Source organism: Drepanopeziza brunnea (assembly GCF_022702325.1).
Source record: "Drepanopeziza brunnea f. sp. 'multigermtubi' strain 214-2 chromosome Unknown ctg6, whole genome shotgun sequence".
Classification (NCBI taxonomy): Eukaryota; Fungi; Ascomycota; class Leotiomycetes; order Helotiales; family Drepanopezizaceae; genus Drepanopeziza; species Drepanopeziza brunnea.
The window spans coordinates 2,323,402-2,338,506 of NW_027094069.1; the positions used below are offsets into that span (position 1 = coordinate 2,323,402).

Sequence of the window (15,105 nt, forward strand, 5' to 3'; positions counted from 1 at the left end):
CGAGCTCTTTAAGAGTATCAAGTTTTTAATATTATAGCTTTATTCGTTATTAATTTATTTCTAAAACAAGTTGAAATAATTGAAATGGGACATTTGCTTGACCTGGGACACTTGCTTGCCTTGATTATGACCGAGAGCCCGCAGGTCACAAAGTCAGTGCACTGACTATTACGGTATAGAAAATCGATAAAGCATTAATGCGGAAAGCAGCCTCGTACTACGACCGGGCTAAGCAAGGTTCCCCAACCCCGGAGCTTGCGGAGGGCCGCCAGGGATCAGACTTACTGCTGGACGCATCTATTTAAGCTTGGGCCATCGAAGAACATTGAAAACTTGAACTAATCGCTTACTAGTAAGAGAAAAGGGAATCTTGCGAATTTACGTAGTAATAAGCTAGATTTGCATTTTTGCAATCGAAATCCACCTTTTGCTATCTTACGATTATAAACTCTTGTCGAATACTTGATTAGTAGCTAATGACTAATAGCTACTTGATAATGAAAAGAGGAATGCTCGAAAAACAGCTCACTGCATCGCTTTAGAAGAGGTTACTGCTACAGATTAAATGATCGAAGGATAGCTAGCTGCTTCGATCTAAATGGAGCTAATGCTGTAGATTGAACGCTTAAAAGATACCGCATCCTCTGGTTTGAACGAGACCTTGGCAAGCGGTGCGCGATAAGGTCAGCAAAATGAAGAAGCGAGAAAAAAGATGACTTAGCGAGCAGCACCCAACGTCGAGAAAATTGTGAAGGTTAAGAATTGAGCGGATTTGAGTATTTCCGTTCCCGTTCTGATTTTATTTTAGTTTTAATTTAATAATCGTATTTAAAAATCAATTGCAATTAAATCTATACTTTCTATCGCTTGCGATTCATCTCTATATTCAATTCCATCTTTTTATACATATATATATATATATATATATACAATCTCTTTTGCAAGTGCTTCGTGCTTTTTTATATGCAATTTTTGCTCTTTTGCCAGCCTCTTTTCCTAAACCTTATTATCGTTTTCGCTCTTTCTACGAGCTTTATCAAACGATTTTAGCATATTGATTAATTCGGCGTTCTTCTTCGTCGAAAAGCTTCTAATGATGCGCTCTTTTATTAGGATTATATCAGTAGCAGAGTATGCTCGGGGGCTTGGCGGGCTTGGCTCGGTCACATGTATGATACTGACCACATTTGTTAAGGATCCCTTGGAGTTCATGAGTTTAGAAGGCTAGAGTTCAGTCTGAATACCAACGGAGCATCATCGGAGCCTCGAATAGTGATTCCCTATTGTTGGTTACACAATAGGGTGCACACGTGAGACTCGGTACGAATGGCAAGTGGTTGCATTCGTGGTGTTGTTAAGTCTTTGAAGGAGGAAGCTATTCTAGCTGCGAGGTGCAGTTACATGTAGTTGAGTGCATAGGTGCACGGGCCATTATATGGTTGCTATAGCAAAGGTGCACGTGCCAAGCACGGGCCACCTTTATCCTCGATCGAGTCCTTAACTCCGATCCCCTCATTCCCATACTCGCAATTTTCTCTTTTGTAATTGCAGTAGTTGCAATTGCAATTGCAATTCTAATACAAGTAAAAATAGCTCTTTCATTCTTAACGTTGTCGGTAAAAAATACTATCACCGTTCTTTCTAAATTCGGCCTGACCTTCCTATGCTCTTTCTACCTACCTTTCGACACGTACGTTGGCCTTGTTCGTATTAATAAAGGTCGCTAACGATTTATTTAAATTGATTTTCGTTATAGAGTCGGCTAAATTATCCTTTCTTTCAATCCATCTGACCTCTGCAAGCTCTCGGCGCTCGTATGATTGCTTAAGGGCTATAATGTCGATTATTAAGCGCTTCTCCTTAGTGGTTCCGAGCTTAACAAGGCATTCGTAAAGAGAATATAAGTCGGTATAGACGACTATAAGGACCTCGGGGACTTCTAGCTTGTTGGTAATTATTTTGAAGGTGGTAGCTACGCAAATAGCAATATCTACACCGGAGACCATGCTATAGATTTCCGAAGCAAGTATTAAGCGTGTTACTCGCTTGCATTTTGTAGAATTAGCAGCGATGAGGTTCTTTTAGATAAGGAAAGAGCTATTAAACTTCTCTTCGGTTGCTAAGATGATTAGAAAACTAATTTGTGAACTGCAGTCTTTATTGTTAGCAAAACTCTCGTTTACAAATACGAATAGCTTCGCTGAACGTAAGTCGATATTAAGGTATATTAAGCCTCGTTGCTGGTTTTCTATTATCTATGCAATTCTCTTGTTTAAGAAGGTGATGTCGTCCAAAGTAAGGTCCTTTTGCTAGATCTGCGCGGCGGTAGATAAGTCGAAAATAGCTTCGGGCTAATACAAGCTTGCAATATAAGCTGCACGTGCTCGCTATTCCAAGTAGTTGTTTCCATTTTCGGTAACTAGCTCTAGCTTCTTTCCTTGGTCCTTCTGCTTGAGTAGAATCGAGCCATTAGCGAGCTTCTTCAGTGTTCCTTTATTGAATATCACTTCGTTTTCTACTATAAGCGTCTCTTTTGGCTTAGCGTTAAAATCAGCTTTCTTAAGCTTTTGCTCTTCTAAGTCATTAAACTCTTTGTCAGCTACTATTAGTGTATCGTTTGTTTGCATTTTAATGATAGCGAATTTGCTAATTGTAGAGATCAACAAACAAAGGTCGTATGTAAAGGAGACTATGAATAGCTTATCTTTATAGTATCTATAATAAGTGTTCTATTAATAGGTACTTGCCTCCGCAATCTCGTATAAAGGTCTACGAATTAGTAGGATGTAGCCCGAGGAGTATAAGTATTAGAAGTCCTTGGGCAAATACGCTAAGATCATACGCTCGAAGTAGCGCTAGCTCGATACGTAAGCTTAAGTAATATCCTGCAAAGAAATTGTTGCTTGATTAAAGGATTCTAAGAATAAGGCTAAGGAAATTATTAAACGCTAGCTATTGCGCTGAATAGTCGAGGATTAAGTAAGAATATCATACTTGCTTTCGTCGCCTTAAGCTTGAATAACAAAGCGTGATTTTTCGTATAGTTCGAGAGTATTTTTGCTTTTGACCTTATCGATTATTCGAAAGTTAAATATGCGGCTTGTTCCGTGGACCGCAAGGTTGTATTTTATAACTTCAAATACCTCCTTCTCTATTAGGCCTTTTAGCTCTTGGAAGCGTGATTCTACGAATTGCTCGCCGAGCGTAGTGATAACTTCTTCGTTTTTAAGCTTCGTAAAGAGCGCAATATCAGCTTTTTCTTTATAAGTAAAGAATATTATAATAACATCACTCTCGTGATTGAGAAATTGCTTATCAAAATCTTTAAACTCTTTTATACTTGCAAAAAGGTGACGAAGGCTGTAGCGAACTGCTAAACTGCCTTTCGGTTTGCGCAAGCGTGATCTAATCTTAGTAGCTAAAGTAGTAGGTTGTTTTGTAAGCTAGACCGGTGGTAGTTCAGCTTCAATTGACCGGTTCGGTAGCAAGGATTCTTCGAGGTTTAGCGTATTTAAAAGTGTTTTATAATACGGTTTGACAATTACTAAACGGAATTCGCTAATTCGGTCGTTTACGAGTACTTTGCAAGTCTCGTTTTTACGTGCAATTAGCTTGTGCGGTCCGGTCCATTCGCCTTTGCCTAGTTTACCTTTTACCTCTTTATAGACTTTGACGTCTGATTATAAAAAGAGGTTAAGGGTTTCCAAGGTATTTAGTCCATTTCGCATTGCTAAAGCGTCCTTGACTTTTCTCTTAGCTTGTAGTCGACGAATCTCCTTGGTTGCAGCTCGAAGGGCTTTTCGTCTCTTTATTATAAACAGTGCTAAAGAATCTATCTTAGAAAAGCGTGGGTATGCGCCGTATACGAGCAATATAAGGACAATACTTCCGGGGCCGGCTGTATCGTTGATAGCTTTGAAAGCTATTTAAAGTACTATGTGTTTATCAACTCTTTCACTTGCTAGTTCCTCTTTTAGAATATTGTATATTCTTCGGAAAGGGCTATAGTAGCGTTTTACTTTTCCGACGCTATTATGAGCTTCGACTAAGACTACCTTGATCTTAGTATTTATCGAATTTGCTTGTTGTTTGAACTCTTAAGAGCTCAAGTTAGTTTTAGCGTTTATTACGATTACATCTAAAAGGCTTAAGTATGTATCGATCTAATAGTAACGTATTGTATCCTATACGTGTTTTGCAGTCATATTCTTAAGGAATCCTTTAGAACCGTAGCTTGTAGCTGAATCTACGATATGTAATACGGGGTCTTCGTTAATATACATAATGTTAATAATAATCGAATAATTGAATTCATACTCATCTTTTAAAGAGATTTTGAATCTGCGAAAGGCTTGCTTATATAGTTGACACTGCGCATAGTATTTAGTAATCTTTTCGAAGATATCGGTTTTAAACTCTTTACCGGCAGTCTTAAGGGTGGTAGCAAAACGCTATACTAAAGGGTGTCCTTAGCGGCGATGAATTTGACGCAATTCTCTTTCGATAAGGTAGCATGTAATAGTTTCTTGCTGATTAAGCAATAAGAATGAATAGCCTTATTTTCTAACAACTGGCACGCTGTTATAGCTTTGCATAAGCAGGTTTCTTAGATTATCAAAATACACGCTAAGAGAATCTATGTCTTTCAAACAGATTAGGAAAAGGGTGTTAATATTGACTATATGAAAAACAATCTTGCTAATTAGTGTTTATACTTTTACGGTTCCTTTAATAGTAGCCGAGGTTTCGCCGAAGCTGATAATACTTCCTTAAGTAATAATCACTTGTAATTCAGGCAAGTGGTGCTAAAAAGCTCTCACTTGTGCTTCTCTTGCAAAAGACTTACTTGCAGCTCCCGAATCGGGAAAGAAGCCTTGGAATCGGTAAGCTGAATACCGAGAGTGTGAAATGTAGGTCTTTAGTAGAACGGTCTTATCTTCTTTAATTAAAAGGTTCATAGCGTCCAAGGTAGTGAAAGCGTAGTAAGCTGAGCGTTCTTGTAAAATTGCAATAGTCTCGGCGCTTGTCATTTCTCTAGCTTCGGTAAGAAAGGTCTAAGTGAAGTAGTTGCGGTCACCGTGATCGTATTCGTCGTATTAATAGTTTTTAATAGCGTATGTTGCTTGATCTTAGTGATTTTCTTCGTTTGCAATACCCTCTACTTCTTCGTAGTCCGCCAAGAAGCTTGCAAAATAAGCCAAGGTCATTGGTTGAGTGGTATAGTACGTAGCGCCTTTCTTGTATTCGTCGTAAAAGCGTTTTCGTTCTTCGGGAGAGTGTTTTGTAGACCAGCAGTCGGGTTTGCCGCAGATGAAGCATACTTTAAGCTTTCTACCTTCGCGGAAGCCTCTATTCCTTTCTCTACGTGCAAAACCTCTGTTCTTACCTTTGCCTCTACTACCGCGATTATAGCCTTTTAAGCTACGGTTATAGCTCCTACTTGATCCTCTATAGTTTCGATCGGTGTAGTAGGTCTCGTGATTGCAATTAGTATCGCAATTGTGGTCGTTAGAAGCATAGTACATAGTAAGAAAGGCTGTGTATTCGAGTACTTGGCGTTCTCTTTAAATAGTACCGATTGCTGATCGTAATTGAGTAGCAACTCTTTTATATGTATTAGCTGGATTGAATATTGCTAGTCTGCATTCTTCGACTCTATTGCAAGCGCTAATAAGTTGATCGCGCAATACGTTATCGATCTGGTATTCGAGTGTAAAGCCTTGCTAACAGCTCTTTAAAAGCTTTATCGTAATCTCTAAGCACTTTAGTCGGGTCTTCCCGATGTTCTCTTTGTCTGCAATAACATTAGCGAATGTAGTAGTTCTCTACAAGCTTATATAATGCTTTCGGTTCTTATCGGTTTCGAAGTGTTAAGCTATAAGGTGTGTCATGGCTTCGAAAGAGTAGCTTCTGCTAGCTATTTGATCGATATAGTAAGCGTCTGCTGCTCCGGTAAGTATGACAAGGAAAGCTTTAGCGTATAAAGTAGAAGGGATGTCGTATGTTTCGCACAAGCTGTAGAACTTCTTCAGCTTTACGAAGAGTATATCCTATATTCCTCCATTGTATTTGAGCTCCTTCTTATGTCCATACATCTTATTGAGTCCGCTAATTAACTGCGCTAGGCTTGATCTTTAGCCTTCTCTAGCTGATTGGTCAGGGTCTCTTCTATTACCACCTCTACCTCCTCTTCCTTTACCACCTCCTCCTCTACCTCTTCTTCTACCTCCTCCTCCACCTCCTCCTCTACCGCCTTCTCCACCTCCTCTGTAATTATCTCTGCGGTAAGAGTCCTCCGTATAGTTGCTTCCACTATCATCACCTCCGCCTCCCTTATTTGCTCTTCGTCCTTGAGGTTCGCGGTGTTCGAAGGGTGGTACGTAGGGTTGTCTATGAACCATTGGGTTGGGTGGGGGTCGAGACAAGATCGGGTGAATCGGTGGTAAGGGTTGTAGTCGAGGGTCAAGGGGTAGTCGAGGGTCAAGGGTGAACTCTTATTGTCTTTGCTATTGATAAGGTTGCCTATCGAATGGTATATCGAATTGTATATCATTCGGGGGTGGGGGTGGAGGTCGATACAGTTGAGGGTGTATCGGTAAGAGGGGTGGTCGTGTAGGTTGCATCGGTGTAAAAGGTGTAAGAGGTAAAGGTGAAGGTGGGGGTTTGACGGCAAGTCTGTATATCATTAAACTGAGTCGCTTTTCTCGTCTTGCCTTTTCGTAAGGTAGAAATACGAGAAATGTCGATCTGTGAAGTAATTTAGCAAGGGCTGAAGCATAGCTTACACTACTTCTTAGATCTTTCATCCATACGTAGTAGACGAAGAGGTGATTGTATAAGTATCTTAAGATTGTGATGTGACCTAGCTTGAACAATAGTTTAGTCCATCCTTCGAAGAAGCTCTAGTATGTCTCTTACAAATTGTCACTTGTAGCGTAGCGATAATCATCTTTGAATATATCGAGGGCTCGGATGATATACGAGTGAACGCAACCTTAGGTCCATTTGGTCTTGTCAGTAAGGTCGAAATCATCAGCTTCTTATACCTCTCGGTCGACTTTGAATTTGCCTCGGAAAGTCCATTCGAGTTCCTCGAAGCTACCTGCTAAAGGCCGAACAGATTTCTCTGAGAGGGGGGGGGGGGGGTCTTCGAATTCGTGAGGAGGGGGGTTTCTGTTTCTGTCATCCGCTATATTGGCGGCGGTGGTTGCGTAATAAGGTGGTTGCGTGATAGACGCTACAACTAGTGATAGTACTGCCAATTGTATTAGGTTTCCGCTAGACTTGTTAAAAACTAACGGTTGCTTATAGCGTAGTTAATACCTTTAAAGGGGCAAAAACTACCTCTTCTTTTCTATACCTAGCTCATCTATGGTTAAGTGTGAATTTAACCACTGATCAATATTGATTACACAATAAGGTGCACACGTGAGACTCGGTACGAATGGCAAGTAGTTGCATTCGTAGTGTTGTTAAGTCTCTGAGAAAGGAAGCTATTTTAGCTGCGAGGTGCAGTTACATGTAGTTAGGTGCATAGGTGCACGGGCCACCATGTGGTTGCTATGGCAAAGGTGCACGTGCCAAGCACGGGCCACCCTTATCCCCGATCGAGTCCTTAACTCCGATCCCCTCATTCCCACACCTATTATTGTGAACCTTACAATATATCAGATTTTTCCCCCGCAATTGGTCGTATTCGTTAGGCTCGATCCCGTTTAAATATACGTGTATATTCGGTCCGATATGAGTTTGCAGCTTATCTATCGTCATAGATTTATTTCGTATTTGTATTACCACTCGCTCCCCCTCCGAATTGCTACAGCCTAAAGGTGCTTCAAAAGTTTCCATTTCCACTTTAAACCCCTTGGGTACTGTGGGAATATAGGGCTAGGCATCCAAGGTCACGTAGTTACACTAGTTAGCAGGCAGGCCTTGGCACCAGCATATAGCTCTCCCTCAGCTAGAATAGCTGACCTCTTCAGACTTCACGAATACAATTGGTACCAACATATATTCGTACTTCTCATTCGGTACCTGTGATACCGACAGGTACCCTAACTTCAAGGGCTCAACAATTACGTCTGTGACGTAGTACTCTAAGAACAAGCTTATCGTTACTCCATTATCTTTTTGAAACGCTTTTATCGCTTCTTTTAAAGCTAAACTTAGCTTGAGAGCTAAAGAAAGTATTTTCTCAAGGCGGTTCTACTAGTTCTAGTAGTTCTAGTAGTTCTGGTAATGTTCTAGGGGTGGGCAAAGATATGTTGGCATATCAAGATGTAGTAGCAATGCATATCTATTCATTTTGGCTGGCTGCTTAAACGCTACAGATTTTGATACTTGGCATTTAAGAGTTATCAAGTCCTGCCAATCGGTCACTTGTCGCCGTTGCCCGTCTCCACCACGCACGGCTTGCCAAGGTCTCGTTTAAACCAGAGGATCCGGTAAATTGGATCGCCAGTAGCGAACGTTCCAAACTTTTTATCACTAGCGTACAGCGCGCGTAGCTTCTTGCAATCGCAAAACAATGGGTGAAAATGATACTTGATTACCGTGTCTCCCCCAAGGTTCAAAGGAGCTGACTCCTTCTACATGATTAGAAGGAGTCACGAGCACCAGCTATACAATAGTGTTTACATTAAAGTTGGGGGTTCCCTGAGGGCGTGCCACGCTAAGCGAGGCATGCTCGTCCGTGCCTGAGATAGCCGAACCCGCCATTTCCCTCCCAACTACGTCGGATCGATATTGATGTACCGATAAGATAGCTAGCTGCATCGCGCTAAATGAAGCTACAAACTAAATGCTTAAGGAATAACTGGCTGCATCGCGCGGAAAAGTGCTATTGCTATAGGTAAAATGCTCGAGAGATAACTGGCTGCATGGCGTTAAAAGAAGCTCTTACAATAGATTATACTACTATGTAGTAGCTACGAATATTACACCGCGAAGTCCGGAAAACTTACCCCGGAACTTGCGGAGGGCCGTAAGTTTTAGCTTGCGGCCGGGCTAAAGCGTTACATTTTTTTTACGTACCATATCCTTTTAAAGCGTATTTCTTAAAGAAAACTAATGTGGCGTTAGTGCGGAAGGCAGCCTTGCACCACGACCGGCCGAAGCAAGGTCCCCTGGCCCGGAGCTTACGGAGGGCCGCCAGGGATCAGACCTCGTGTAGTCCATCATGCTACACAGTTGCTTTCGGAAGGTGTTCGTCTGTTGGTCCCAAACATAAGTATCGAGATGTCTGCTCTGTCTGTCATGTTCTGTTCTGTCCAGTTCTTCTACAGGCACTCACGGATTCCTCTCTTTTGCCAAACATGAAGCTCCTCTCCTCTTTTACTCTTCTCGGGTTTGCCATCGTAGCGGAATCAGCCAAAAAGAGCTACGATGGAGCCAAAGCGGTCCGTATTCCGGTTGGAGAGGACGTCACCCCTCTCAAGAAAGTGATCAAGGAGCTCAATCTTCCCGTCTGGAAGAGTGCCAAAGATGGGGTCCCATGTGCCTATTCCAATGTCGACCTCGTGGTACCAGCCGACAAGGTCAGCGAATTCGACAAGATGACAGCAAACATGGACACCAAGGTCATGCATGAGGACCTTGGGGCATCGATTGCGGCGGAGGAAACCGCACCTCCTGTGTCCAGTAGGGTTCCGGCTACGAAACGTAACCAGTGACTTATTCTGACGTTGAGTCTAGTTGCCGCCGCCAATCTGACCTGGTTCAATGCCTACCATGACTATGCGGACCAGTACGTGCCTCCGGGGCAGTAGCCTCTTCTTCTCTTCTCCTCTTTCATGAGTAATCAGCTTCCTAAAGCCACCCCTTGAGACACATACAATCGAAGGTGTGCTAACCGCTCGATCCCTGCAGTCTTCAATTTCTCAGTGATCTTGCTGCTATGTACCCTACGCGGGCCAAGGTAGTCACTATGGGTGCTTCGGACGAAGGTCGTCAGATCACCGGTATTCATTTCTGGGGGAGTTCCGGTCCAGGCATCAAGCCCGCGGTTGTCCTTTACTCAACGGTCCACGCGCGCGAGTGGATCACCACCGTGACCAACGAGTATATGGCCTACCACCTCTTGACCAACTATGACAGCGACCCCGAAATCAGAGGCTTTGTGGACCAATACGACTACTACATCTACCCCGTCGTCAACCCTGATGGTACGTTTTCCCAAACCCCTATCGCGCGTGTTCAATTGTATCAAGTACGTACGTATGTACGGGCCCTGGCGTGTTGACTTGCGTATAGGATTCGTCTACAGCCAGACAACCGATCGGTTTTGGCGCAAGAATCGCCAAGTGTTGCCGTCGAGCACTTGTGTGGGACGAGACCTCAACCGTAACTGGGCGTTCCAGTGAGTGTCTCTTCGATCTTCGACCAGATCCCCAGATCGACCTTTGCAGTACTGACTAACCCGGATAGTTGGGAAGTCGAGGGTGGTGCGTCCATCATTCCCTGCGAGGACGACTATAAAGGTACATTGTCATTCTCTAATTTCGCTGACCCCCGGTCGTCTGCTCCTATGTATGTATGTATATACATGCCTGTGCTGACAGACCATCGCCTCCAGGTCTTGAAGCCGGCGACGCGACGGAGACCAGGGTAATGATGGAATATACCAACAACATCGCCGCCACCCAGGGGGTCCAGCTCTACATCGACATCCACTCCTACGCTCAACTCTTTATGACCCGTAAGTCTTTGTTTCCCCTTCGTTCTCTCTCTATTTCTCTTATCCCCCCTCACACCAGGATGTACACATCCTCCGTCCCTCGTCCTCCACCCTCCACCCTCCACGCCATCAACTAACCCGCTCTCCACCCACCCCAGCCTACGGCTTCTCCTGCGAAGACGAACCCACCAACGGCGCCGTACTTCATGACCTCGCCGTCGGCGTCGTCAACGCCATCAGCGCCGTTTACGGCACCAGCTACACCGCGGGCCCAGTCTGTCCCACCATCTACCCCGTGACGGGCGCCTCGGTGGACTATGTCAACGACGTGACCAACGCCAAGTACTCGTTTACTATCGAGCTGCGCGACACGGGCGAAAACGGCTTCGTCTTGCCCGTGGAAGAGATCATGCCGACGGCGATCGAGACGTGGGCGGGGTTGCGGTACTTGTTGCTTAACATGCCTTGATGATGATGATGATGATGTTGTTGTTGTTGTTGTTGGGTTTTGGGGGGGAGAGGGGGGAGAGGGGGAAAGGAGGGAGGGGGTGGGAAGAGGTGGGAAGAGGTGGCAGTAACAGCCCGGAAAAGTAAAGAGTAATGCATGCATGCAATGCAATGCAATGCAGGATTCAACTGTTTTTCGTAGGTATGTATCTATCGGAGCTTAATGCCCACAGCTGGTTATCGTCGCGCAGCATGAGTGCGGCCGCCAAAAGAAGATAAGAAGTACGTTCCGATTCACAATCCGATCATCAAGTTGCTACCATCCCTATTTACCATCTGACTGAAGGACACCACCTGAAAAGAAAGCCTCCTCTCCTACCGTGAAAAACTGCTGCTGCTTCTTTCCGGTACATCCCGGCCTTGATCATTGACGAGCGGACGAAGGTTTCGTGCTGCCACTCTACGCCAGACCATGGCCTCCCAAACTCTAAACAACCGAGTTGTTGACCTGGGACGTGTCAGCAAGTGTCTGCAATTCAGAAAGTTAAAGTGACTGACACGAGGTTCAGATATGCCTCGATAGGAACGAGTCCTCCACGTCCCGACATCTAGGCCCCAACTTGAATAGTTGCACTATCGCTTGCGCTCCCGGCCCCAGACCTAGTATCGGCTTGGTCATAGTAAGGCTCCTCTTCCCTTGCGGTACAGGCTAGGCAATTGCGACCACTTCTTTTTGTGCTCGAAGCACACGAGATCGGCGTTACAAGGTCATACTCTGCCGATGGACCTCTCGCCTCGGCAGCCACGCGCTTGTCGATTTTAGATTTCTCAGGCATATTTACCGTGTGTCCGCAGTCGACAAAGTGGACAGGAGTAGGCTGCAACCAATGGCACATCGTTGCTAAGGTTGACAAGGGTTGCAGAGTTGGTCTGGATCTAATCGGGTACTTGGTGTCACTAATATTGACAACGTGATCTAGGCAAGCTTACATCTTTGGATGGATACAATTAGATGGTTGTGAGAAGGTTGGTTGATCGAGGTAAATAGGAAAAGCTCTGACTGCATCTTTAAAAAGAGATAGGAAAAAGGCGAGTGATGCTTAATAGGTTCTGGCAGCATATGGCCTTCAATCAACGGGGTCATCGGAGGGGATACATTTGCGATCAGAATAAGTATGGGGTTACAAGTTCTTGAGAAAGTGTGGAATCCCCGTGGTGTGAGAAGTGCTCATAGGGTGAGAAGTGTGTATGGGGTTACACTTCTCAGCGGGCAAGAAATGCTCGTGGAAGTGTTCCTAGGGTGGTGACAAGTGCGTATGGGGTTACATTTCGCATGCGAGGGAAGTGTGGATGGGGCAGAGAAGTGTTCATAGGGTGGTGATAAGTGCGTATGGGGTGACATTTCTCAGCGAGCGAGAGATGCTCACGGGGGAGAGAAATGTCCCTAGGGTGAGATGTGTTTATGGGGTTACATTTCTCATGCGAGGAAAAGTGTGGATAGGGGTGAGACGTTTCTATAAGGTGAGGATTGTACCTGACGCTAGTCTTCCATCGCGCCTCCCAACCGGGCGCGGCTGATTGTTGATCTGAGAAGGGGCAAATGATGTGAGAGGAGGAGAGGAGCAAAGGATGAGGGGTAGTGGGAGTTCTGGTTCGATGAGCCTTGGTCGTGAATGCGGCAGCTGGGTAAGGATGAATCAGACACATGGACAGATGAATCAACTTTTGTTCTTCCTATCCACCCCCTTCTGGAGGTAATTGGTGTTGGTGGCTGATTGATGGGGGTTAGCGTGGTTGTCAGGTTTGCCATTTCGGTTTTGACACTGTTGTACGAAAACGCCTTATGCTTTAGGTTTTCTTTTACTTCCTGGGAGCTGTGCTCACTTCAGAGCTGTGCACAGCACGGTTCTAAGCTAAGCTAATACTACGTATGTCTCGAAGCTCTCAGAGAGCTCTCTTACAGACCTCCCTCTTCCAAAAATATATAGAATGATCATCAGTCAAGATCCCTTCAATCCAATCCGGAGCTCCCTCACAGACACCTCTTCCACGCTGTGCAACAGTTCAGAGCCTCATTCGTCCTGGTAGTTTCAATTGCTTATCGCTTGAGCAATGGCTTGTTGGCTTCTAAGCTTTCTTAACCGAGAACCCGATGCCACCCGGCCATCGTCAATTGCGGAGGTGGTTACCTTCAACTCTCAAGAGCTTTTGCACGAGATGAACAGAGAGAAGTATGTCGAGGGTCTTGCAAGGGCATATGCTTTGATAGAGAGATACTACGTACCTATACGTAGTACGTAGTACAACGTCATAGGCGTAAGTGTTACACCCTGAGGGTAGGGTAACCAGAAGGTTCAAAGTGGAGATTTAGACTTTTAAGGCATCTTCAGGCTGTAAGTAACACTTAGGCCTGTACCGTGGTAGGTATACATACCGGTACACACACATACGCGCGTACACAAGTTACAGTAGTACCCCAGCCTTGATCCTGTCGCTTGTCCCAGCGAATCGCCTGGGCCACCCTTCCTCTCCTTCTCCATGGGGGCCTGTCCTTTTAAAGTGTCCGATACAATACTGTAGCCTAAGGCACTTACTCCCCCCCCATGAATAAATGTCGGACCCAGTTAAGCTCCATAAATCGTAGAGTGGTGATTTCTGAATGGCTTAAAGCCCTGTCAACTCAATTGCACAGACTAAATACTGACCTAAAGATACGTAGTACGTACTACGTACTGTAGTACGTAGTATGTTCGTACTGTACCATCCCCCCCCATGAATAAATATCGGACCCAGTCTAGCTCCATAAATCGTAGAGCGGTGATTTCTGAATGGCTTAAAGCCCTGTCAAGTCCATTGCACAGACTAAATAATTGCTCAAAGATACTTTTCAGGGCTGAGTGAATCCGTTTAAGTTGATCGGTTTAAGACCTCGTGAGATCCCTTGCAAAATTATGCTTTCGACATGTATTCATGGGGGGGGGTACGGTAGTAGTACTACTACTACGTACTACGTCGCAGGCGTAAGTATTACCCCTCGAGGGTAGGGAAAACAGGGGGTTTAAAGTGGAAACTAAACTTTTAAGGCACCCTCGAGGGGTAATACTTAGGCCTGTACCGTGGTACTAGTACGTAGTACGTAGTACTTTGGCCTGTACCGTGGTAATTCTGCAAAGTATCTTAACAGAGCTTGAACCAATCAACCTATAAGAATCCGGCCTGGAAAAGTAACACTCTCCCCCCCCATGAATAAATGTCGGACCCAGTTTAGGCCCATAAATCATAGAACGGTGGTTTCTTAATGGCTCAAAGCCCTGTCAACTCCACTGTATAGACTAAATACTGGCTCAAAGATACTTTCCAAAGCTGAATCCTTATAAGATGATTGGTTTAAGCCTTGGTAAGATCCCCTTGCGAAATTATACTTTCGACATTTATTCATGGGGGGGGAGAGTACGTAGAGTAAAGTCTCCGGCTATTAAAATGAACGCGAAATAGCGATAATCCCTATGGCCGAAGACTCAGATCATGCATGCAGTGCCTCCAGTGCATTCATGTACTACGTAGTAGTACGTACGTAGTAGTACTAGGTACATACGTAGTACGTAGTACGTACTACTATGTCAATAAAGTCAGATTTGCAGGAAAGCATATTATTTACAATGTGAAATTGGTGGTGCTGCTAATAGTAAATTGTGATAAAGCGCTATAGAATCAGCCTCTAAATTCAACACCGAACTACCTAGGCCCCAAATCAATAACAAAACTCTCTCGGAGTTGTCTACATTGCGAGCCTGTGAGCCACAAGCAGTTCTCACTGCGTCATATAACACAACGATTAACATAACGCCATGACGAACATAGTACAATGATTAACATAACGCAGCGATTAACATGACGAAATCATCAACGTCACACATTCATTAATCACCAAGGCCATTTGACGATAGAGATACCGTAGACGTAGGTTTATCTTCAAACTCGAC

The 15,105-nt window shown here is 44.4% G+C and overlaps 1 protein-coding gene across 1 annotated transcript; it reads left to right on the forward strand.

The window, feature by feature from the left end:
* Nucleotides 1-9,314: 9,314 nt before the first annotated feature.
* L3040_004489 (uncharacterized protein) lies at nucleotides 9,315-11,144 on the forward strand (the record flags this gene model as incomplete). Its single annotated transcript, XM_066155234.1, has 7 exons — nucleotides 9,315-9,639; nucleotides 9,694-9,745; nucleotides 9,868-10,163; nucleotides 10,252-10,357; nucleotides 10,426-10,478; nucleotides 10,574-10,696; nucleotides 10,834-11,144. The coding sequence occupies 7 exons, from the start codon at nucleotides 9,315-9,317 to the stop codon at nucleotides 11,142-11,144; spliced, it is 1,266 nt and encodes a 421-aa protein (XP_066012003.1).
* Nucleotides 11,145-15,105: the final 3,961 nt, after the last annotated feature.